Raw genomic sequence first — 24,646 nt, forward strand, 5'->3', positions numbered from 1 at the left:
AACCATTTTGAAAAATTTTGTAAGGACTTAGAGATAATATATGCAAAACACTTAGCATAGTACCAGGCTCAGAGGATGCTCAATAAATGCCGGGAGTGATTTCTGACTAGAGTGTTTACCCCAAGCCCATGCCTGCCTTCCTGCCGGAGAGAGGTTGGCCAGGCACCAGAGGAACCTCACTGACCTCCTAGCCCTCTTCCTTACTGGTGTCTCCAAGGCAAAAGGCATACCAGGCCCACCTCACAGCCCTCTAGAAAACATGCTAGGGTTGCTGTTCTTCCCTCCAAAACTCCTCAAGAGTTGTCTGCTCCAGATCTCTTAGAATTTTAATACCTTTCTCTCCTCTATCAAATGTCTTACTCCTGGTTGCCAGTACACTGTTCTTCCTAGAAGCCCTGTTAACTGGGAGGCCCTTCCTGAAGAAGCGGGGTCTGGAAGAGATCCTCAGTTTTCTCACTTACAAAATGGAAATAAGATCCTTTTCCCAGGGTTGTGAAATTTTAATTTTTAGGATAATACAACTCAGAATGAATTAGCCCTGAGTTCTAGAAGCTTTGTTATAGATAAACTCTATGTTTAGAGATCTCTTACATACTTCTCAGTTTTCTAAATTTTTCCAAATAATTGCAGCTATCAGATATGTAAGTTATAGATAAATGAGGGGTTACTATTAATTTTTTCCTTCAGTTATCAAATACTGATTCTTCCTGCTGTGGTCAAGTTACTGTACCAAAAATTAAGGGACAAACCTGAATTTGAATCCCTGTTCTGAGAGTCCTTGGGAGAGTTAGTTAATCCTAAAGTTGAAATACTATTACTCAGATGGCAGTTGCGAGACTGGAGGAGATAGAGAATGTATATATATTATACATCAAGTGAGCATTTAACAAGGGTTAGTTCTTCTGTCATGCTCAGCTCTTTTTCCGTTTCTCTTAAGACCTGATCCCTCTTCTTAAAGTAGGCAGGGAGGAAACCTGTATTTTTTGAGACTGAAATATGGACCAGGCTTTGGGCTAGGCACTTCAATTATTTTAGTCCTTACATCAGCCTTGTGGGATAGATGATGATATTATGTCCACTTTACAGATGAAGAAACAATAACTCAGGGAAATTAAAGAACTACCCCAAACTCAAACATAATAAATGACTGAGCTGGGGTTCAGATCAGATCTGTCGTGCTCGCAAATCTGTGCTCTTTCCACAGCTCCAGTATTCTTTTCAGTCTTCATGCAGCTACTTAAGGGGCCTCCTCTGTCTGTGGGCTGTTGACTCTGCCTCCTTACTCCCTTTTACCCTAGGAAATCTGCTTTTATTTAGACATACAAAGCTTGCTCACAAATTTTTAATAGTGTTTTGTTGCTTAAAATAAAAAACTTGGACTCCGCTGCACTATATCATGACATCTCAAGGAACATATAACCTAGTAGAAATTATAAATTTATAAAAACACTCATAATAGAAGGTAGTACGTGATGAGTGTCAAGACTGAGGTGCAAATCAGGTGTTGTTGGGTGTTTATTGGGGACGTGTGGTGTGGGAACAGGTAGGAATGGTGAAGCTGTTGGAGATGGTGGCATTTGAGAGTCAAGCTAAAGGAAGGGTGAACTGGGAGGGAGTTGGCAGGAATAGAGAGCAAAGGTGAGAGAGCACATCTAGGGGAAAAGGAGAGGCAGGCAGTGAAGCTGGAAATAATTATTCAATTCTTTTGCATACAAGATGGTGTCTTTTTAGATAGTGAAATAAAAACCCAGATTTTGGATCTATGATGCAGCATTAACATAAATGAAAATAGTTAATCTCAGTATAGTGGTGGTTTACTTTAAAAAGTATGGTGTCTGTGATAGATAATAATTTGGGGGGGGAATGCAAGTATATAATGTGATTAAGATGTATCCACTGTTTCAATATGGGGAGTAATTATTGCATATCCTATTGTTTCTTTTAGTGTGTAAAATTAACAATATTCCTGTTTAAGAGAAACAAGGAAAAGTACCAGGAGGTTTCCTGAGGGGAAAGGATATAATATGCCGGATTTAAGCACACTGTAGTTGTTCTACCATATTTATGTAAAGGAAAGATTACTTTATATATTTGCATTTTAAGCCCACTGGTGTATTTTTCCTCTTAGTGTTAAGGAGGGAAGTCATGCTCTGCGCGTCATCCCCTTATATTTCACTCCTTGTAAACTGTCAGCACTCACAGTTTTAAATCTTGGAAATGATATTGAGGCCAAGGTTTTCAAACTCAGAATAGTAAATCAGTCAATCAGTCTTTGTATGTAACAAATCTTGGCAACACCTACCCTTTAATGTTGTCCAGGATGTTATTACTTATAGTTTTATTTTGGGAAGGGAACTCAGTCACTCACTGGACTTCATTATTATAAAGAAAGGTCTTGTTTGAACAGATGTTTATTAGTTGGCACAATTCTCTTGGCTTTCCTGGTGCAGTTTGGTTTCATGAATAAAGCTGCTTATTATAATAGACACATAGCTCATGAAGGGATCCATTTTTCCAGCTTTATCAACTATCCCAAAAGATAGCCACATGACTTTTCCCTTGTTTTGACAGCTAAATATTTTCTCTAAACAAAATAAAATTCAAATATAAATATAATATATAACGTAGAAGAGTTTCTTGGTCAAATTTAATATAGTGGGGTTTTTTTTCATTTTTGATGTAGGAAAAATTTCATTCAATGAGTAGATTTTGGATTGTAAATTGAATTATTCTTCTAAAAAAATTACATTAATATTCCTAGTTAGAGTATACCTAAATTAGTAAGTGTACCAGTTTTTGCTGTTTTTCCACAAGAAACTAATTTAATATTTTAACTTTTTTTTTTTTTAGAACTTTTGTTTTCCATTTTTATCTAGTCTGTAGACAACACGTTTTAAAACAGTACTGTTTTCCCATTAACCTGGCAAGCACTTTGAATTATTTCAGTGGTAGAATGGATTTGCCAACCATACTATCCTGAACACTTGTGAATGAGTTTCCTATGTTGTCTAAAGTAGAACCGAGCTGGCGGCTAGTCCATTGGAAAACTGAACCTATGACCTTTGCTTCTTTAAGTTCTCTATGATAATCAGCTGAGTAGTAAGCCACAAAAGTTGGCTAAATCAATCCCATTGGCATATTTTGGAATATTACTTTTGACTGAGCTGTGCAAGGTGATGAGTACACAAATTCTTAGGAAAAAATAGAATTATTGGGTAGGAGCATGTAAAATAGCTGATGTGACTAATAATGAAATACATTATTTAACATTTCTTAATGCATTTATATCGTGCTCCACTTAACCTGTGTTTTTCATTTTGGAAACAAATGCAGCAACAACAAGAATAACGGCTAAAATGTGTGTTCATTTAAGCTACCTTGGTCTGGTACCTTGTGATACTGCTATTCAGTTAAGAACTTTTTAAAAATATTAAATATGGAAGCTAATACTTAGCTTTGGTGTATCCATTCACTAGACTGTTTTATGTTACTTTTGTTTCTTTAACAATTTGTTTCAGGTGGAGTTTATCCAGAAATTTTCCCCAAAAGCAGCAGAAAATCTGCTTCTGTGGCAGTATATTTCCTTTCAGGCATTACCTGCTGAGCTTAGGAAACAAACTGCACTTGAGGTCAGCAGATCAGGCACTGCAGAGTGCAGGAAGTGGCTAAGCAGCAGTCGCTCGTTGGGAGAACTTGAGTCTCTGGTAAGATAATTTTGATGGCCTTGATTCATTCAGTAGCTGTTCATTAAGCTCAGTTACTGGGGATGTATTGTTGAAAAGACAGTTTGTGCCCTCAGGTTAGAATCTAGCAAGAGGTTTAGATTTCTACATTGTAAAAGTCTTTGAGAAACTACTATTATCTTGATTGATGTAAATGTTAGGGGGGGAGAGTGTCTGTAGCTCAAGACACATTGGAACAACATGAAACACATTATGAAATACTTTATTTGTAGTATTTTTGCTGACATATCTCTGGATTAGGCAGACATGATTCTTCTGTTTGATGTACAACCCTCATTTTATGCAAACTTCTTCAGAGCTTTTATGTACCTTTCTATTTAGAATGCTCCCTCTTAAAATAATGGAATAAAAAAGAAATTCATCTGTAAGGAAAGAAAAATACAATTTAAAAAACTGAATATAGTACATGTAGTTGCGTTTATTTGCTCATTCTTTGATTCATTCATTCATATTTTGAGTGCTCATATGTGCCAAGCTCCGTTTTAGGCATTGGAGATATAAATATATCAGGGAACAAAACAAACAAACAGAACAAACAAAAATTCCTGCTCTCATGGACTTACATTCTAGCTTAGCTGTGGACAGAGAAGTAATAAATATATATATTAATAATATATATATTATATATCAGTTTGTGATAAGTAGAGAAGAATCAAGCAAGGATGAAGACAGGGCATTCAAGGGGATGAGGACCTATTTGCAGTTTTAAATTATGAGTTCAGGGTTTTCTCAGGACTTACATTTCTATACTGAGTGTAAATGTTCTGATATTCTGTTACATAATGGCACTTGACCATAATCATCAAGATAATTTAAAACATTTACATATATTGAAAGGAAATATAAATTTTTATGTGCCTTTATTTTGGGAAAACTATTAAATACCTAGTTAGGAGTAGGTGAACTTGTTCAGGTTTTGCAGGTTTTGTGCACAGATTTCTATAGTAAAGACAAAAAGTCTTTTGTATTAGATAAAATAAAAGCATCTATTTTCTAAAATTCAGCAGATCTCTGCTCTGTGACCAAAACTTTAGTTCAGCAGGTCATTTAACATGCTTATTTGTAAAAGGAAATAAGTAAATCATAAATTAAAAGCTGTATGGTAATTACATAAAATTAAGTGTGGTTGTTGACGTGTAATGGATGAAAGGCAAGGTTACTGATTGTTACCACGACCAGACCAACCCCATTCCCGGCCAGTCGGAGAGAGATGTGATGTATAGATAAGAGCGAATCCAGGGAAAATTGTCTTTAGTTTCAAATTCTAGATAGTGCACTTAAGTACTATATTTGTTTATTGAATGCAGTGTTGCTGAAAAATTTTAAAGGTTATAAAAACAGCAGCAACAATAATCTGGTAACTTTAAAAGACTGCTAAGTACATAATGTAAAAAACTAAAATTTTTAGTTGATGAAGATTATAAATTAGCTTGACCATACTGGCCATTTGTATCAAACCTATTTATTAAAATATGATGCTGTTTCCATTTTGTTAAATTTTCAACCTAAAAGGAAAAAAAGTTTATTTATTTAGAAAAATGAAGCAAATGTTTCTGTGTATAAGGAAAATTAGTTTTAGCAAAATATACATGTATTAAAGAAATCGCTGAAGAGATGGTTTTGGGTCTTAGAAATATAATTCTACGTGGGTTTTTGTGAAGAGTGGTAAGTAACTCAGAACCTCCAGGTAACTGGGTTCCAGCTCCTTTAGACTGGTATCTAAACTCAGGTCCTTTCCCTGCCTCTCCCCTCTAGAACCCAGTGCTCTCTGCTTTGCTTGCCGTGTGTAATTCTGCTAGCGAAGCTCTGGATATGGGACAGCAAACTGCAGTTAAGGAAGTTGGGAGTCAGCTTTGGGCTCTTTTAAACATTAAACTGGTAAGGAAAGCAACTAATCATTTCCCTGAAGAACAAATAAAATATTGAAAAAATAATACTGAAATTTCCCTGTAGAGTAAAATGTATGTAATTTCTTTAGGTTCTTGGTAGAACTTGCGGTTAGAACTTAAAATACCTACTTGTACTCTTTCAGCCAGTTCTATTTCAGAGTGTGATAGAATTGTATCAGTAAAACTAGAACCTACAGAAGTGACAGTGGTCTTCTAGCTAACTAGTTTCAAGACCAGTTGGATCCTGTTTTTTTAAAAAATCTCTTCTATTGTTTTCTCCTCTCTTTGGTTGGTATAGCTTGTTTGTCATCCTAGGGCCTTTTATAAAACTCTTTTGGGCAGTGGAGAGTGACGTGGCTTAAGGGTGGAAGGGGCAAGTAACTGGCTGTGGCTAATTTGTATTACTCCTCTCCAGAAAAGCCGGAGAGCCAGGTGATGATCAGGCTAGAATTAGAATGATGTATGTTCCACAGATCGTTGTGATTTAGAAATCATATTTAGTTAAATATCTAAATATGACATTTAAGTTGAAATAAATGTGTGACCTCTGGTTGTCCCGGGCAGTGGAAGCTGAAGGCAACATTCACACTTGGGAAGTAACAGAAATGGTTTTGCAGATGATGTTTTATCATTAAAGTTTATGTATAAGGTCAGATTTCACTACTGCAGCATTTTGACTTCACTGAGTACTTTCCTCTGATCCTTACAAATCATTCAATAAATATTCACTGAGGACCTCTCCTGGTGATATAGCTTGCAATATCATGATAGAAACAACAATTACGGAGAGGAGAAATGGAATTTTAAGAAGACTAAGGAATAAGCAAGCTTTTTCAGTGACTTTCAGATAAAAGTAATTAGATACCCATCTGAGTTAAATCTTGGTTTGAAACATGGCTCTTTTTCCTAGCTCTGTGATCTAGAGCAAATTATTTAACCTTTCTGCCCCTTTTTCTTATTAAAGTGAGGGTAATAATACCTATCTCACAGTTATAAGGAATAAGTGAGGTAATAAAGTGCTTAGCATATCGCCTGGTATATAATACATGCAAAGGTTGCTATTCTCATGTAATTGAAAATTTTCACCAAAATTATTTTGTGCTTCTTGTTTAAGGTAACAGGTCAACCTTATGTTCAACAGACACTCAGCCTTTTACTTCCACTGCTGGGATTTTTCATTCAAACTCTAGATCCTCAGCTGATAAGTCAGGTAAGAATAGCGAGCAAGTTATGTGTTCTTCTCTATCTCCTTGATGCTGAGTACTCAGACCTTTTTCACTGTTGCTGTTAACTGCTCGGGAAAAATCCCTGAGGTTAGGAGTCATAGTTTACGTGTGAACCCTGCATTCATAGCATTTTCAAAGGCATGCCAGCAGCTGTGGGAGTGTGGAATATCACCACCAGGGACTTAAGGATAGTCCCCATTGTTTCTCTGAAGAAATAAAATGGCCAAGGAGGAGCACTCCTGAATTTTCTCTCTGGCCCCTAGCTTGCGTGGCAGGACAGGGGTCACGGGGGATCCATGTGGTGTTGCCTCGGGTGTGCCTCGCTTTTGGAGGTTCTAAGCGATGGAGAGAGGGGAAAATCTTACCTGAAGTGATCTGAGGCTTTGGAGTGAGTCCATACTGGACAGACCTGATCCCCGAATTCAAGAGTGGCTTAAGCTTACAGTCACTTAAGAAACAAAAACTGTCCCGAGGTAAAGCTAACCTTTCCTAGTTAGGAGGATGAGCGAAGTAATACCCTGTCACAGCATATTGCAGAGTGAGACTAGCAACACTTCGTTTTTAGTAGCTCTGGTTTCTGGTTGTGCACATGAAGAACTTAGCATTAACAAATATTTACTAATTAGGTATATTTTAAATTACCGTATGTGTAATTACAGAGAATGAGCATATAGTAAAATAATTGACTCAAATTATGTTGATTCTGAAGATTCTAATATTTTTTTTGAGAAATTAAATAGTGATAGTTTTGATGTAAATAATTTTGCCTACCTTCAAAAACTCCAAATAACATTTTAAAATTTCAACATAATTGTTCATTTAGATATTGCCTCCTTTATAGACTAGCTCAGTGCTCCTTTAAACCAAGGGTTGGCAAACTATGGCCTCCTGGCTAGATTCTGCCCTCCTGTTTTCAGCACAAGTGCTAAGGATGATTTTTACATTTTTAAAGGTTAAAAAAAATTTGTGCGTGTGTATGTATATATATGTAACAGGGAACATGTTGCCTGCAAAGCCTAAAATATTTACCATCTGGCCCTTTACAGAAAGTTGGCCAACCCATGTTTTAAATAATGAACTTCTCTCTCTAGAATTTAAAATACAAAATAATTTTTGAAGATTTAAAAGAAGAGCACTGGTATATCATTTTTCAGAAACACATGGATTTTTCATTTTTTTACAGTGGTTGGTAGGACTAATGTTGTAATGATTGACTCAGTCATTTTGTTTTATTCAAATTCCACCTGTGAAGTGTAGGCTTTGTGGAATGTTCGACTGTCCTGGGTTTGGTTTTGTTTCCCCTCCTACATACCCATCAAAATCTTAGTCATGTCTCTACAAAGCATTTGTTTTCATTTATAACTGTTCTTTGGTCTTTGTGCCTTTAGGTAATAACTTTGCAGACCTCACTACTCAAATCAGAGCCTCCTGACCATGTTCGTTTGGCAGTTCTTGATTTTCTGTCTTCCCTGGGAAAACTTTTTATACCTCAAGCCATCCAGGTAATAACTCTGTTAATTCTTTTGTTCCCATGTTAACAAAATCTCTAAGAATTACTGATGGATTTTCAGGCTTTAATTTCTGAAATTCTGTGGATTGTTGGCAAAGAAAATTGGGGGGAAAATATATTTTGTGAAGAGAGGGTGACTGTCAAAATAGAACTCATTTTATTTACTTTTAGAAAAACATATGTTGACATACAAATAATTTATAGAGTTGGCTATGGTGTGAGATTTATTCTAGTTGGGCTCTAGCACACAAAGTTCCTGAGGAAGGAAAACATATTTATGTCTTCTAGGGAATGGTGTATAATGAGGAAATTGGGTGATTTATAAAAGTTATTCTCTTGGTTTTAGATCCATGAAAGGCAGCCTGTTTGTTTTTTAAGACGATATTTTTGAAAATGTTGCAAAGTATATATAGAGTTGACAAACTGATATTTATAAAACTGTAAAGGCCTGGCAATACACTTCTACTGAATTTTATGACATGCTTCACAGCAAAAGGAGGTCTTCCTCCTAAATTGAGTTTTTTCTTCCTTATTACTGTCTGTGGTCAAAACAACAATTCTAGACAGTTGACCTTTTTCTCCCACCTCCACGGGAGATATTATTTATACTATGAAGAGTTCAGTGATGAGAACTTTTTACATTAACTTGAGCAAAAACATGATGGATGGACGTTATCTCAGTACATGTTGATTACAACCTTTGAAACCAAGAATTGAACTGGTTAGTTTCTAAAGGGCTCTCTTGTTCACAGGTAAACAATACCATACCATTTGTTTTCATCACGTAAGGTGTCTCATGAGATAGGTGTGTACTTGGCAGCTTCTTTTCAACTCTCTGGACAAAAGTATTCAAAGATACTTGCATTTGAGCTATCTTCTTTTTAGCATAAAACGAACGTATTCTAAAATGCTGCTTCATTAGTGCATAACTACTGACCCTAATGGGCCCAGAACCTATGGAACAAATGTTTTATTAGCAGACATTACCTTACATACTCCCAGGAGTGAAGTTCAGGTGTGAAGAAATTTTGGGGATTCGTCAGCATATGAGAGGCATTTGAAGCCACATGATGAAATTGATTCATTTATTCATTCAAGAAAAAACGGAGTTCTTGCTATGTGTCAGGCACTATTTTAATCACTGGGGGTTCAGTAATGAATGAAACTTTTAAATACTGACTCTCAGCCTGTTGTGAGGCAACAGACTAATGAAGCGGGGATATATGTACTGTACTAAATGGTGGTGAGTGCTATGGAGAGAAATAAAGCAGGGAAGGGGAAGAAAGAATGTGTATGTTGGGGGGGCAGAGCCTTAAATCGAACTTCGTCACTGGAGTCCTCACCACAGTGACATGTGGGTAAAACCTGAAGCTGAGGGAGCAAGCCAAGCAGGTATCTGGGGAAAGCATTTCCAGAGCAGGGGAAATAGTAAGTGGAAGTCCCCGAGATGGGAGCATGCCTGATAGGAGAGCTAACGCAGAGGCAGTGGGGCTTTGCAGGCTGTTGTGAGGACTCTGGTTTTTACTCTGAGGGAAACGGGAAGCTACTGGAAGGATTTGAGCAAAAGAGTGACATGATTTAACATGTTTTAACACGTGTTCACTGGGACAGAATTATGGACATTTGACAAGGTTAGAATAATCAGTGTACTCTGCTGAGGTTTTCCTCTATTTAATAAGGTTTGGTTTTCTTTTTAGGACAAAATTCTGCCCCACCTATCTTCTGTTTTTGCCTCACTGCTAGCTGACAGGAATTGGCTGCTAGAACAACATTCCCTGGAGGCGTTTACTCAGTTTGCTGAGGTAATTAGAAGGCCAGTCTATCACAGTGACCTTTAAAATAATTTAGTATCTCAGATATTCCAAAACATTCCAAAAACATTTATTGAGCTGCTTTTGTATCTTAGTCATAAAATTGTCTGCTGGCGGGTATATTACTAGTCATCTATTTTACAGGACCTAAAAATGAGGCCCAGAGAAGTGAGGTGACTTTCCTAAGGTCCTACGAGTAGTAACAATCAGAACAGGCATTCAGACCAGGTGTACTAACTCAGACACTATTTTGGGGTCGAATGAGAATACATTTCGTCTCCACCTATCACAGGGGCTAGAGGTTGATGAACACAGACCTGTTAGCTTGGTTCTGTAGAGAAGGTGACCCTGCCCTGGGTTACTTTTACCCACTGTAGTGCAGCATGCCTGTGGTCATAAGGGGGCCCAGAGATGTTGGGATGACCGGGCAGAAGTCATTACAGCTTACAGCTCTACACTTGTGCAGAATATTGTATTATCCTAAGGCACCCTGAAATAACTATGAGATTATCTTTTGAGTATCCTCTGGCACTGAGTATTTTCTTTTAAAATGCATTTTTAATTAAGGTAGCTCTTAAAGCTCATGTACTTGTCTTTGCAAGTTGTTGAAATATATTGAAATTAGCTTTGTCAAATCTTTTAATAGGGAACAAATCATGAAGAGATAGTTCCACAATGTCTCAGTTCTGAAGAAACAAAGAAGAAAGTTGTATGTTTTCTGGAGAAGGTATTTTATTTATATAGAATCAAAATAGTAGTGGCACATATTTTGTTCTGTATCATGTTACTTTTTTTTTTTCAAATTATAACCAAGTTGAATATCTTTGTTAGCTCCAGTTTTTCACAGTGCTTATTAACACAGTGGTGACCCACATTATTATTAAGCAGTTGGGACCTCATTACAAGTCAGAAGTAAAACACTTTGGAGTCCCTCTGCCTGTAGCTTGGGATACTGTTGCACTGATCATTCAGGCAGTGAGATGAAGAATGAGGAGCCCTCACCCGTGACTCATCATAATTAGATTCACGTGTAGAGTCGTAGGCCTGAGAGGATCACGTTCACTGCTGTAATTTAGTCATGGCTTTTCCAAATAGTGACCAAACTGTTGAATCATATGGCTCCCATATTTGTGCATGCTTTGAAACTTATATGGAGATAGTGGTAGGATGTAAGTTAAAGGTTAATTGAAGCACTCATAGAGCAGTTAAACCACAAATTTAGAACGCTAGGAGAAAGTGAATTATGCTTAAGTACTTAATTTTTTAATCTCATTATTGAACTGGGCGGTGTCTCTTATTTATTATTTTTATATATGCATATATTACATATAAGCTGGATGGTAAGTAAGTGTGTGCACATGTTGCTTTTAACAATTTCTCACCCTGTTCAGTAAAGGCTAGCAGACTATCATTTTTCTGTAGGGAAGAACACTGTAGAATAATTTTACCCAAATTACACTGAGGATACATTTACAGATGACTCCAACTTAACTTCCAAAATTTGCTTAGTTCACAGGCTAAGCCAGAACAGTTTAACACCCGGCACTTAAAACACGCAGGCCTTTTCACCTTCTGAATATCACACCATTTTAATATTGAGCAGAGAATGCTAATGTTGATGTTTGCTTGGTTTTTCATGGTCTCTGGCAGACGGGGTTTGTAGATGAAACTGCAGCTGCCAGAGTGGAACGTGTCAAACAGGAAAAAGGTACTTTCTGGGCGCCCTTTGCTAAAGTTACTGTAGAAGAAGCAGAGAAGTCATCTTTACAGGTATGGACTGCTTTTCAGTGTGGATCAAGCTTTAATAAGAAATTCTGCCTTATTACTTACTGATAAAAGTAAAACAGAAACTAGCATGGTTCTTGGCCTCATACTGAATATCAAAATAAATAGGTCTAGACATGTAAAATTGTTTTATGGTAGCTACTCTTAAAAATCACATTTCTTCTTCCTGAAAGGTTATCAACACATAGAACAGAGGAGGGACTACAAAAAAAGTTTTAAGCATCATACAAAATATACTCTTCCAACATAACTGTCAATTATTTGTAGTAAACTTTGGGAAAGTTATGTCTTCGTACCAGTGACGCTACAAATGCAGTAGTTTCTGAACCACAGAAGAAAACCAATTAACTTACCTTCCAAAATGTTTACTTTGATCCTTTGCCTCATTCATCAAATCAGCCTAAGAGTTTTTGGCACTGTCTAGAAATCACATCTACCTATTAAAAGGCAGAAATCTGATACCTCTAAGGATATTCAAAATTGTTTTGAGCAGTAATAGTATATTTGGAACGGTAATCCATAATGGTAAATTTAAGTTACAGTTCTCATTAAAAAAAAAAAAAAAAAAACTAACTTGTTTTTAAGGCATGTTAACTTTTATGCCTTACATCTGTAAAGTTAAATATATCAGTAGTATAAATAAGCCCTCAAGAATTTATATGTTATGATCTTCCCTAGTAAGACAGGGATTATAAAAACTGTCTTGGCCTCAATCCTTCCTCCCCTTCCTGGTGCGGTGATGTTAGAATAACCCTGACAATTTACTGAACTGGCTCCGAAAGCATCATTATAAACTCAGCATTAAAAGGAAAAACAGCAGGCATTTAGAAAATTCATATTTGGGGCTTTTTTGTAAAAGACAGATTATATGGCCAAAGAATACTCACTGGAAGTTACTGGACAAGGCAGCACTTCTTAGTTTCCTTCAACCTTGAGCATTATTGGCGGTAGCAGCCTGAATCTCTATGACAAACCAAAAATGCCTTCACATCTCTCTCCAGACGCGTGCAGGGGGAGGGTGCCCTCCTGCCCTTGTGAACCAATAACTAACGAGAATAAAATTTTCATATAAAACTTAACAGGTTTAGAATTTGTCCTTATAAGCTTTACTCTAGTCCAGAAGGAAAGTTCTTTATTTTTACCATTTTGGAATGGGTATCATGGCACTACTTGCTTTTCTCATTTGCCAGCCTTCTGCAAAAAGAGCACGTCACGAGCTCCCCTTGGAAGAAGAGTACAGGTCAGCACTCCAAGCAGCAACAGCGGCCCTGGAGGCAATCGAGTCGTTACTCCAAAAGTCTCCTCCTCCAGACTGGCTTCTGACGAAAATGGAGACACTCCAAGAAAGGATTGATAAGCTAAAACATCATGTATTCTAGGGTGAAGACTGAATGGACTGGACCATATTATCACTAGGTAGAGTTGGATGATTTTTTTGTCATCCTACAGCGCATTTCACCTACAGATGAGAATATTGATGTAATTAATCATGTCTGTACATTTTTTAACACATAAAACTTTTCTAAAGTTGAATCTAGTTAAAATAGTCTTTATTGGACATTTAGAGAACAGGATGGTGGGGCATATGTCTCATGAAGAGCTTTGGTACAAGGTAATAATACAGGAACAGTCGGTAACTCACTCAGATAGATAGTACATCTGTAAACAAACAAATAAGCTGCCTAAGGAAACCTTAGAAATTTAAAATCATTTATATACTTTATAGCTAAAATTTTTTCAGTAAGTTGATTTCATAATAGAGCTTTACTCTTCTGACAAAGAAATAGCACAAAATTAAGCTAATCAGCTTGAGTTTTTGTATTTTCTTTACTTCCAGAATTGTTCTGGAAAAAAGCAGTAAGTTCAACCTTTCCACAGCCACTTGCTCTTCACAGAAACTGGCCTCAGTCAGACACACAGCCTCCTCCTCTGAGAAGGGCTGGGAACCTCTGCACCGCCCAGGGCTCCCCGCCAGCACGCCAGGTCTCACACTTCCGTTGGCACTGACTGGAAAAAGAGCTCCTGGTATGAGAAAGACAGGATGCTTTTTGGGTTTTCTTGTCTGCAGAGCCTGCTTTTGAGGTATTAGTTTGATTTTTTAAAAAAGGAATCCATTTTCCTAAAGATTAACTCACTCACACCCGTTGTCACCAGTTATTGTCTTCCCAGTTCAGATCGCCGTCTTCTCCCCAGCCTGCAGACTCTCCCTGCAACAAGAGAAAGCAAGCCAAGGGCAACCTGCTGAAACAAATCATGTTCAGATTCGAAAGATCAGGAATTTAAAAGGGGAGCAACACGTGTCTTTTGATGCCAGAATACATTTCCTTGTACTAAGTAAAATAATTTACTATAACAGGAAGCTGAAAAGTAGAATTACTTTGGTTCCAGAATTACAAAACCACAGTATTGGAAAATAACTTTCCAAGGACCATATAAGCCAATAAAATCAGCTTGATGACACCACATTCTTGGTTTAATCCCTTTTCCAGACAAAAAGATTATTATTGTAATAAGTGGCCCATTTATTAGCACTGCTACATTTTTCTAGGGAATGAAAGATGCCATTTATAGGAACTGATTTTATTCATTTTATGCTTGATCATGTTATCCAATTGTGGACATCAGTCTTTTCTCTCACTGGGAAAACAGAATGTTTGTTATCAATGGGACAGTGCAGCTGCTACCTATGAGGGAAACACATAAACTAGTAGCACAATTTAATAATCCTCACCTCAGTAATTTCTGCTGCAGCAAATTTTGAGGAAAAGTGCATCACTGATGAGACATTATCCTTGGTGGGAGCTACTGTTTCTGTCCTCAGTTCAGGTAAAATAAGAATAGCAGCTGAAGGCTTAATTTCTGGGATCATATCAGCAAACCAATCCAACTCTGGGTCTTTTACTGGCTTCTTTTTCACCTGAATGGTAAACTCCTCTCCTAAACCAAGTTCTGATGGAACTTTAAGGCGCCTTTCTTGTGACAACACTTTCGGTGGCTTGGTTTGGTCTGGGTCATCCCTGCTTCGTACAAGACTGGTCTTTTGGGGTAGGCTTGATTTCAAAGGCTTGGCCTCTTCAGTGAGTGGAAGCAAAGTAGGAGTGGCCTTTTGCTCCCCTGAGGTAACAGGTCTTGCAGCCGTGATTCCACCTCCTGGGTTCATTTCAGTATCTAAGCTGCTGGGCTCGAAGTCATCCCAAGCCGCCTCCTCTGCATTCAAGTGAGTGAGCGGGGACCCGGCAGCAGCATGGGGCTCTGCGGGACAGATCTCTATGCTGACAGTGTTGTTCTCAGGCTCCTCAGGATCGCTCCAGTCAGGCCACTCCTCAGACTTTTTAGAACTTGATGGGAACTTTTCACTGTCTCCTGAGGTAATGTTCACATCTGAGATTCCGTTGATGGGAAATTTAATAGGCTGAGAAAACTGATCGCCTGTGGGGGGATAAGTGCAAGAATTATTCTCATAAAATGTTGGTTTTAAGAACAATATATTTAGGAGAAAGTTAACATTACAGAAACGTATAGATCCAATTCCTTGGAAATATCCATGTACACTGAAGCATGAGATATCCCAGCAGAACATAAATCAACAAAGATGTGATGTAAGTTAAACAAATACTTAAACTGTAATTTGATGGAAGCATCCCAAGCAACAACTAACTGGAGCATCTAATCCTTTACTAAATATTCAAACATACTGTTTATTGGCATAACTGTCTATAAACAAATATAAAAATGTTCTAACCCAGGCAATGTTACCCTTGAGATGTTAATTACGTACACCCTGAAAAAGTGTTGTGTGCTCAAATAAGTTTGCCTCGCCCAACATATCCTCATTTTAAACAGATTTTCTTAAGTAGTCAAGTCACTGAAGTCTTGTGCAGTGTGGTCTGATTCTGTGCTCAATTACCCAAACTTATTTAACCACAGAACTCCTCTTTCATAGCACACCTATTAACATCTTCCAGAACTATCATTCTTTGATACAATTTGGAAAAAGTCCCAAAGTAAAGTATCTGGTGCAAAAAAGAATTCAAGCAACGTCTTCACCAGTTATGAAGAAAAGACAGGTATATACCCTATAGTCCAGGGAAAAAAGAGAGACCCAAGCTGACTACATAATTACAAATAATAAAAATCAGTCTCAATATTCCCAAAGTGCCCTTAAGGTTCAGAATTTAAACTTATTACTCAGGAAAACATTCACCCAAGCAGTGGAACAGCTATATAAATTTAACGAATCTACCTGTCTGTAAAAGAGTACTGTAGTAATCTCGCTGTATGTGCTGCTTGCTGGTGATGGGCATGTTGGCAGAAAAACATTTGGGGAATATGCTATAGGAGGGGTTCTTCAAGACGGGCGAGATCGGACTGCGCTGGCTGCAGACGACGTGCGTGGGAGAATCTGAAGATAAATAAAAACTCCAAAGAAATGAAAGGGGTAGTAAATTGCTTCTTTTCCTATCCCATGTTAGGTGAGCAATGGTTAAGGGAAAAGGGTATATTTAACACAGATAAAAGATAAGTTGCAGAAAGAGGGCACCTCCAAATATTTGAAGAAACATATAGCTACTAAGGAAGGGACTGCCTGTCCTAAAGGCATTTAAGAACAGGCTGTGTCCACATGGTGGTAGTGGAACAGAAAGGTTTCAAGCATAGGTGAGCAGCTGAAGTAGACAGAAAACAAAACCTTTAGGATACCTAGTTATAAAAGTTAACAGCCTTTAAAAACATCTTAGTGGTGATTTAACATCATACTTGATTCTACTTACTTTCCTTTTAAGAATAAAGAGTACAAACACACCAATGTGAATGTACTCAATGCCACAAGACTGTACACTTAAAATGTTTAAAATGGTAAACTTTGTTACGGACATTTAATGCCCAACTGGGAAAAGGAAAATGTTTTAAGAAAATATTGTCTTTAACAGCTTATCAGAAAGTTCATACTCAAGAGTGGGTATTGCTCAAAAGGATTCTAGCAAAATTTCTGGCTGAATACTTCCTCTGCCTCAGAAAAGTGAGGGTGAGGGGGAAGCCTGGGCTAACTCATCACAGGCCACAGCTCCCCTCCTCAGCACAGTCGGACCTCTACAAGCCCTCCACCCTCTTGCTTATTTCTGCCACTCTCCTCCCTGCTGAAGTCCTACCGATTTTTCTTACAAAATGTCCCCTTCTATAAATTGTCTTCCCTAACTCTTGTTCATGCAGACTTATTTCCCTTAGGTACACTTTTCACTAACCTCCATATTAGCCCTTATTCTTAAGTCTGACCATGCAGGTAAACTGTAAAAGAACAGAAGGAAAAAGATCAAGTCTAAGAGTACCTCTTTTACACACGCCCCTTCCCCAGCAGCCCCCCACGTCCTGTAGAAGAAGGGCCTCTCTTTTCTATAAACTTGGAATGTAGGCTGCCACCAGGGCTCCCAGCCATCTTGGATGAAAAGCCTAACGTGGCAAGTCAGTGGGATTAGACTCATAAAGTTTTCAGGAAAATCTATTTTAGTAAAAACTTGTCTGCTGTTGCTGCTTTTGGTGCCTTTTCAGCTTTCTATTCAGATTACGGAGTAATCCAGGTAGATAGTATATAAAACATCTAGAACCAGAAAACTCCATCCAGTAAATAAAAAAGATGTTCGGAGTGGGGACTTCTGCTAATTCAACATGTAAAGCTGCCCCCAGACACTGACCCCTAAGCCTTATCTCAAAATTATACATACCCTCTCCTCCTGCCAGAAATTCCTCTGGGATGAAATGTAAATAAATCTTTCATCTGCTCTTTGTGCGTTCTGCTAAAGGAAAAACCGGTAACAGCAGAGCTCGCTCAGTTTGGTATGGACGTTTCGTGGCTGAGGAGGAGGCGACAGCTTCTCCATCGCCCTCTTCAAGCTCCCTGGAGCCACGCTGACACTGACTCATCAGCACCAAGGAAGGACGGAGCTCTCTTCTAAACGTCAGGAAGTCAGTGTTGCTTTAAAACCTCTCTTGGCATCAAAGTTAGAGAACCGTCTATCTGACAGTTCTCTTCTACTACTAACTGTTTCCATGCTATCTACTCACTATGACTGAGAACCGGATTAGAGATCCAGGGCTTCATAACACGTCATCATCCTTCAGGGTTATACAAAGGAGCAAAGAAGCAATGACACTGTTGATAAAAAATTCTTATTCTTGACTTTTATAGCCTACAAAGATCAGAAATTACTGCTACTTCCATGTAACATCCAATGGGAACATACCAGAAATACGGATATTTTTTTCTCTTGATTTCTTGAAGTACCTAAAAATCAAGAGCTTGTCACCTAATAGGCCATCAAAATCAAAAGAACTTAAACATCTGGTGTTGTTAAGAGCTGCTACAATCTTTTTGGAAACTGACACTATCTATTAAAATTTTAAGTATTCAATATATTCTCTGACTCAGTACGAAATCCAGAAATGAGTGCAATAGCCATCAATAGGGAAATCACTGAATTATATTCAATGAAATATTAGGCAGCTATCAAAAACAAAACAAAGCAAAACTATTAGGCAGTTATGTACTGACCTGGAGACAGGTCCCTGATAAGCTGCTACAAGAAAAATATCAAGTTGTAGAACTGTGCATAATATTTTTTTTCTTTTTTTTTTTAAATCCTATGTGTGCGTGTAAACATACATTTGTGTGTCTTTGTGGGCTTAGAAAAAAGGATGAAAGAATTCCCACTAAGCCACTGTTAACCTTAGACGCCCCAGAAGGAGCTGGGAGAGGGAAATTATTAACTTTTTCCTTATGTATCATTTGAATACAATCTATCTGCATTATCTGTATAATGTTTAAAATCCAATAAATTAAAACAACAACACACTAGGCCCTTTAATCATTCTTACCTTCTGCGGAAAGGTCCATAGTTTTAGTAAAACTTGGGGCAGTGCGTTTGAAGACCTTGGTTCTTTCTCCTCCCACAACCACCTCTGGTCCAAGTAGAGAGACCAACACTGCCAGGCTGTGAAGAGTAATTGCCACAATGGAATCGCTGGTATCACGCAGGCCCAGTAATACCTAGGAGTGAATTGGGTAATAAGTGTACACAGCCATATTGCCTGTCTCTTTCTCCCCCCGTAAACAATTGGGCTGCAATCAGATTGTGCTTGCTTAAGTGAACTTCATTTCTTAGATACGTGTTCTAGGTCAGTAGCTCGCAACCTATCTGTGGTCAAGGACCGATATTTTCCGCTCCCAATCCATCACAGCCTGATACTTTTTCAAAAATAAAACAAAAATGAAATTAAGTAGATAAATACATTAGAAATATATTAGGAATAAGATGACTCTGTTAAATTACTATAAAAGGTTTTAGATTTGTCCATGCCTGTTGACTCTTGCCTCCAAACCAAGGCCACAGAGTCCTCCCAAGAGCTCAGTGCTTTTAAGCCTACAGCACCAAGTATTCCCAGGTGGTCTTCCATCCAAGTACTAACCAGGCCTGACCCTGCTTAGCATCTGAGATCAGATGAGATGGATGCATTCAGGGTGGGAAGGCTGTAGACAATTCCCCAACCAAATTCTTGGCGAATCTGAATACTCCCAACTGAAAGACAGAGTTGCTGTTCAGGATTAAAAAACTGAGATTCATCTATATGATGTCATAAGAGACTCACTTCAGGTGTAAGTACATACATAGACTGAAAGTGAAGGAATGGAAAAAGATGTTCCATGCAAATGAAAACCAAAAGAAGGCTGAGGTAAGTTATATTTGTATCAGACAAAACTGACTTTAAAACAAAGACTGTAATAAGAAACAAAGCAGGCATTACATAATGATAAAGGGGTCAAATCCAACATTTATAACATTTATAAATATTTATACACTAAACATAGGAGCACCTAAATATACAAAGCAAATATTAAGAGACCCTAAAGGGAGAAACAGAGCAATACAGTAATAGTAGGGGACTTTAATATCCCATTTACATCAATGGATAGATCATCCAGACAGAAAGTCAGTAAGAAAACACTGGCCTTGAATGACACATTAGATTAGATGGACTTAACAGATATACAAAGAACATTTCATCCCAAAGCAACAGAACACACATTCTTCTCAAGTGCACACGGAACATTCTCCAGGACAGATCATATGTTAGGTGACAAAACAAGACTTGATAAATTTAAGAAGACTGAAATCATATCAAGCATCTTTTCTGACAGTAAAAAAAACTAGAAATCAAGTACAAGAAGAAAACTGGAAAATTCAAATATGTGGAGATTAAACAGTATGCCACTGAACAACCAATGATTCAAAGGAGAAATCAAAAAATACCTTGCAACAAATGAAAATGGAAATAAAACATACCAAAATCTATGGGATGCAGCCAAAAGCAGTTCTAAGAAGGAAGTTCATAGTGATAAGTGCCTGTCTGAAGAAACAAGAAAAAATCCCAAATAAACAACTAATTCTATACCTCAAGAAACTAGAAAAAGACGAACAAAGGAAGCTCACAGCAGAAGGAAGGAAATATCACAGCAGAAATAAATGAAATAGAGACTAAAAAGACAATAGAAAAAAAATTCAATGAAACTAAGAGCTAGTTTATTCAAAAGATAAAATTGACAAAACTTTAGCGAGATTCACCAAGAGGAGAGAGGACTCAAATAAAATCAGAAATGAAAAGAGGAGATGCTACAACTGATACCACACAAAGGACCACAAGAGATTACTATGAACAATTATATGCCAACAAATTTCACAAACCAGAAGAAATGGATAAACTCCTAGAAACATACAACCTATCAAGACTGAATCATAAAGAAATAGAAAATCTGAACAGACAGGTCAAGTAAGGAGATTGAATCAGTAACCAAAAACCTACCAACAAACAAAAAGTCCAGACACAGATGGCTTCACTGGTGAAGTCTACCAAACATTCAAAGAATTAATACCAATCCTTCTCAAATCCTTCCAAAAAATAGAAGAGGAGGGAACTCATTTTAAAAGGCCAGCATTACCCTGACACCAAAACCAGAGAAGGATACCACAAGAAAAGAAAATTACAGGCCAATATCCCTGATGAATATAGATGCCAAAATACTCAACAGAATTAGAAAACAAATTCAACAATACATTAAAAGGATCATATACCATGATCAAGTGGGATTTATTCCAGTGATGCCAGGATGGTTGAACATCCACAAATTAATCAATGTAATACACCACATTAACAAAATGAAGGATAAAAATCATAGGATCATCTCAATAAATGCAGAAAAAGCATCTGACAAAATTCAACATCCATTCATGATAAAAACTCTCAACAAACTGGGTATAGAGGAAACATACTTCAACATAGTAAATGCCATATATGACAAGTCCACAGCTAACATTATACTGAAAAGCTGAAAGCCTTCTCTCTGAGATTAGGAACAAGCCAAGGATGCCTGCTCTTGCCAACACAGTATTGGAAGTCCTAGCCACAGAAATTAGGCTTGGAAAAAAAAAAAAAAAGATATTTAAATCAGAAAGTAAGAAGTAAAATGGTCACTTTTTGCAGATGACATAATACTATATGTAGAAAACCTTAAAGACTCCAATAAAAAACTTTTAGAACTAATAATGATTTCAGTAAAGTCAGAGAATACACAATCAATATAAAGAAACCTGTACCATTTCTATACACTAATAATGGACTGTCAGAAAGAGAAAGAAAACAATCCCATTTACAGTTGCATCAAAGAATAAAATACCTAGAAATAAATTTAACCAAGGAAGTGAAAGACCTGTACACTAAAAACTATAGGACACTGATGAAAGAAACTGAAGAAGACATAAATAAATGGAAAGATATTCTCTGCTCATGGATTGGAAGAATTAGTACTGTTAATAAACTGCCCATACTACCCTAGGCAATCTACAGATCCAATGCAAGCCCTATCAAAATTCCAATGGCATTTTTCACAGAAATAGAACAAACAATCCTAAAATTTGTATGAAACCACAAAAGACTCTGAAGAGCCAAAGCAATCTTCAGAAAGAAGAACAAAGCTGGAAGCATCACACTCCCTGATTTCAAACCATATTACAAAGCTATAGTAATCAAAACAGTATAGTACTGGCATAAAACAGTCACATAGGTCAATGGAACAAAACAGAGAGCCCAGAAATAAACGTATAAATATATGGTCAATTAATTTATGACAAAAAGAGCCAAGAATATACAATGCGGAAAGGACAGTCTATTCAATAAACAGTGTTGGGAAAACTGGACAGTTACATGCAAAGAATGAAACTGGACCACTATCTTATACCACATACAAAAATTAACTCAAAATGGGTTAATGACTTAAATGTAAGACCTGAAACCATAAAGCCCCTAGAAAAAAACATGGGCAGCAAGTTCTGTGACACCAGTCTCGGTGATGAGTTTTTGGATCTGACACCAAAAGCAAAGGTTACAAAAGCAAAAAACAAAGAAGTGGGACTACATCAAACTAAAAACCTTCTGCACAGCAAAGGAAACCATCAACAAAGTAAAAAGGTAATCTGCTGAATGGGAGAAAATATTTGCAAATTGTATATCTGATAAGAGGTTAATATCCAAAATATACCAAAAAACTCATACAACTCAAAAGCAAAAACAGTTTGATTAAAAAAATAGGTTGGGCTTCCCTGGTGGCGCAGTGGTTGAGAATCTGCCTGCCAATGCAGGGGACACGGGTTCGAGCCCTGGTCTGGGAAGATCCCACACGCCGTGGAGCAACTAGGCCCGTGAGCCACAACTACTGAGCCTGCACGTCTGGAGCCTGTGCTCCGCAACAAGAGAGGCCGCGATAGTGAGAGGCCCACGCACCGCGATGAAGAGTGGCCCCCGCTTGCCGCAACTAGAGAAAGCCCTCGCACAGAAACGAAGACCCAACACAGCCATAAAATAAAAATTAAAAATAAAAAAAAAAGATGGAAAGCTGTCTAAAAAAAAAAAAAATAGCTTGAAGATATGAATAGACATTTTTCCAAAGATGACAGAAAGATGGTCACCAGGTACGTGAAAAGATGCTCAACATCATTAAACAACAGGAAAATGCAAATCAAAACCACGGTGAGATATCACCACACACCTGTTAGAATGGCTATTATCAAAAAGACAAGAAACAACAGGTGATGGCGAGGATGTGGAGAAAAAGGAAACTTTGTGTGCTGTTGGTGGGAGTTTATATTGGTGTAGCCACTATGGAAAACAGTACAGAGGTTCCTCAAAAATTTAAAAACAGAACTACCATACCATCCAGTGATTCTACTTCTGCGTATTTCTTTGAAGAAAAAACTACTAACTCAAAAAGATATATGCACTCCCATGTTCACTGCAGCATTATTTACAATAGCCATGATATGGAAATAATTTAAGTGTCTATTGATGGATAAAGAAAATGTAGTACCCACACAGGAAAACTATTCAGCCATAAAAAAGAATAAAATCTTGCCATTTGCAACAACGTGGATCGACCTGGAGGGCATTATGTTATGCTAAGGGAAGTAAGTCAGACAGAGAAAGACGAATACTCATATGTGTGTGTGGTGGTGGGGAAGAGGACAAACAGAAAAACGAGCTCACAGATACAGAGAACAGATCAGTGGTTGCCAGAGGTGGAAGTGAGGAGGTAGGGAGGAAATGAAATGGGTGAAGAGGGTCAAAAGGTACATACTTCCTGTTATAAAATTAAAAAGTCATGGAGATATAATGTACGGCATGGTGACTATAGTTAATAATACTGTACTGCATATTTCAAAGTTGCTAACAGAGTAATTCTTAAAAGTCATCACAAGAAAAAGATTTTGTAACTCTGTATGGTGACACATGGTAACTGGGCTTATTGTGGTGATCATTTGCAATATATATACATATACACACATATCAAGTCATTCTCCTGTATACCTGAAATGAATATATCAATAATGTACCTCAATTTTTTAAAAAAAGGTTTTAAATGTTAATTTTCCATATCTGTACTCACCTCATTGCAGAACCATAACAAACAGTTCATGGACTGGCAATATTCTGCAGAGCTCACTTAGAAACACTCATCTAGGTCACTAAGAGCTATGTTACCAGTCCTTGGCCGCTTCTCAGTTTTATACACCCATAAGGATAGGACCTTGAAACCTTCTTTATATCTGACGCATATAACACCTGCCCCAAACTGAGCCAATTTTGATCTCTTTCCCGGTAACAAAAACTGGAATTTAGAGAAACTGGTTATCTCTGAGGTTTGCTTAAAATGAGGACAGTGAACTTAGAAGATATGGGTCAACCATGTTTGTCCATGTGTACACCAAATAATTAAAGCTGGTCTTCAAAAGTCAAAAGAGAAAGGAACGGAATGAAGACCATATGGCTGAGTCCCAGCTGCACTTGATTTCCATGTAAGGCAGAATGACACCCTTTGATTAAAGTCTCTCTCTTCTTTTTTTTTTTTTTTTTTTGCTTTAGCTTGTTTAAGTGGGTTTCAGTTACCTGCAACCAGAAGAATCTCGACTAAGACATTCACATGGAGCTATCGGGAGAGATTTTGCTCTGAATTGGCAAACATGTACGTAAGGAAGATGGCAGGCAAAGCATGTGCACCAGCCAGACACAAGCTATCAGGAGTGCTGGGCTCTGGTCCTCGCTCTGCCAGGGCTTCTCAGTATGACTCGGCCAATTAATCACTTCA

The 24,646-nt window shown here is 37.6% G+C and overlaps 2 protein-coding genes and 1 pseudogene across 9 annotated transcripts in view; 1 reads left to right on the forward strand and 2 right to left on the reverse strand.

The window, feature by feature from the left end:
* Window positions 1-13,394, forward strand: part of FIRRM (FIGNL1 interacting regulator of recombination and mitosis) — a 43,724-nt gene extending 30,330 nt beyond the window's left edge. The window contains exons 17-24 of the mRNA XM_007172494.2: window positions 3,519-3,704; window positions 5,499-5,621; window positions 6,747-6,842; window positions 8,247-8,360; window positions 10,066-10,170; window positions 10,826-10,906; window positions 11,830-11,949; window positions 13,155-13,394. Of these exons, the coding sequence (XP_007172556.2) occupies window positions 3,519-3,704; window positions 5,499-5,621; window positions 6,747-6,842; window positions 8,247-8,360; window positions 10,066-10,170; window positions 10,826-10,906; window positions 11,830-11,949; window positions 13,155-13,343 (1,014 nt within the window). The 3' untranslated portion in view covers window positions 13,344-13,394. The remainder of the gene's footprint in view (window positions 1-3,518; window positions 3,705-5,498; window positions 5,622-6,746; window positions 6,843-8,246; window positions 8,361-10,065; window positions 10,171-10,825; window positions 10,907-11,829; window positions 11,950-13,154) is intronic.
* Window positions 13,395-13,497: 103 nt separating this feature from the next.
* Window positions 13,498-24,646, reverse strand: part of SCYL3 (SCY1 like pseudokinase 3) — a 40,209-nt gene continuing 29,060 nt past the window's right edge. For 6 of the 8 annotated variants that reach the window (XM_057546868.1, XM_057546851.1, XM_057546842.1 and 3 more), the window contains 4 exons: window positions 18,832-19,003; window positions 16,208-16,366; window positions 14,696-15,393; window positions 13,498-14,171 (listed from right to left, as the gene is read on the reverse strand). In XM_057546868.1, the coding sequence (XP_057402851.1) occupies window positions 14,112-14,171; window positions 14,696-15,393; window positions 16,208-16,366; window positions 18,832-19,003 (1,089 nt within the window). In that variant the 3' untranslated portion in view covers window positions 13,498-14,111. The remainder of the gene's footprint in view (window positions 14,172-14,695; window positions 15,394-16,207; window positions 16,367-18,831; window positions 19,004-24,646) is intronic. The other 2 variants (XM_057546874.1, XM_007172506.2) reach the window with 1 other exon arrangement.
* Window positions 19,374-19,491, reverse strand: LOC114236505 (5S ribosomal RNA; annotated as a pseudogene).

The sequence above is a fragment of the Balaenoptera acutorostrata genome, chromosome 1, assembly GCF_949987535.1.
Source record: "Balaenoptera acutorostrata chromosome 1, mBalAcu1.1, whole genome shotgun sequence".
NCBI classification, from domain to species: Eukaryota; Metazoa; Chordata; class Mammalia; order Artiodactyla; family Balaenopteridae; genus Balaenoptera; species Balaenoptera acutorostrata.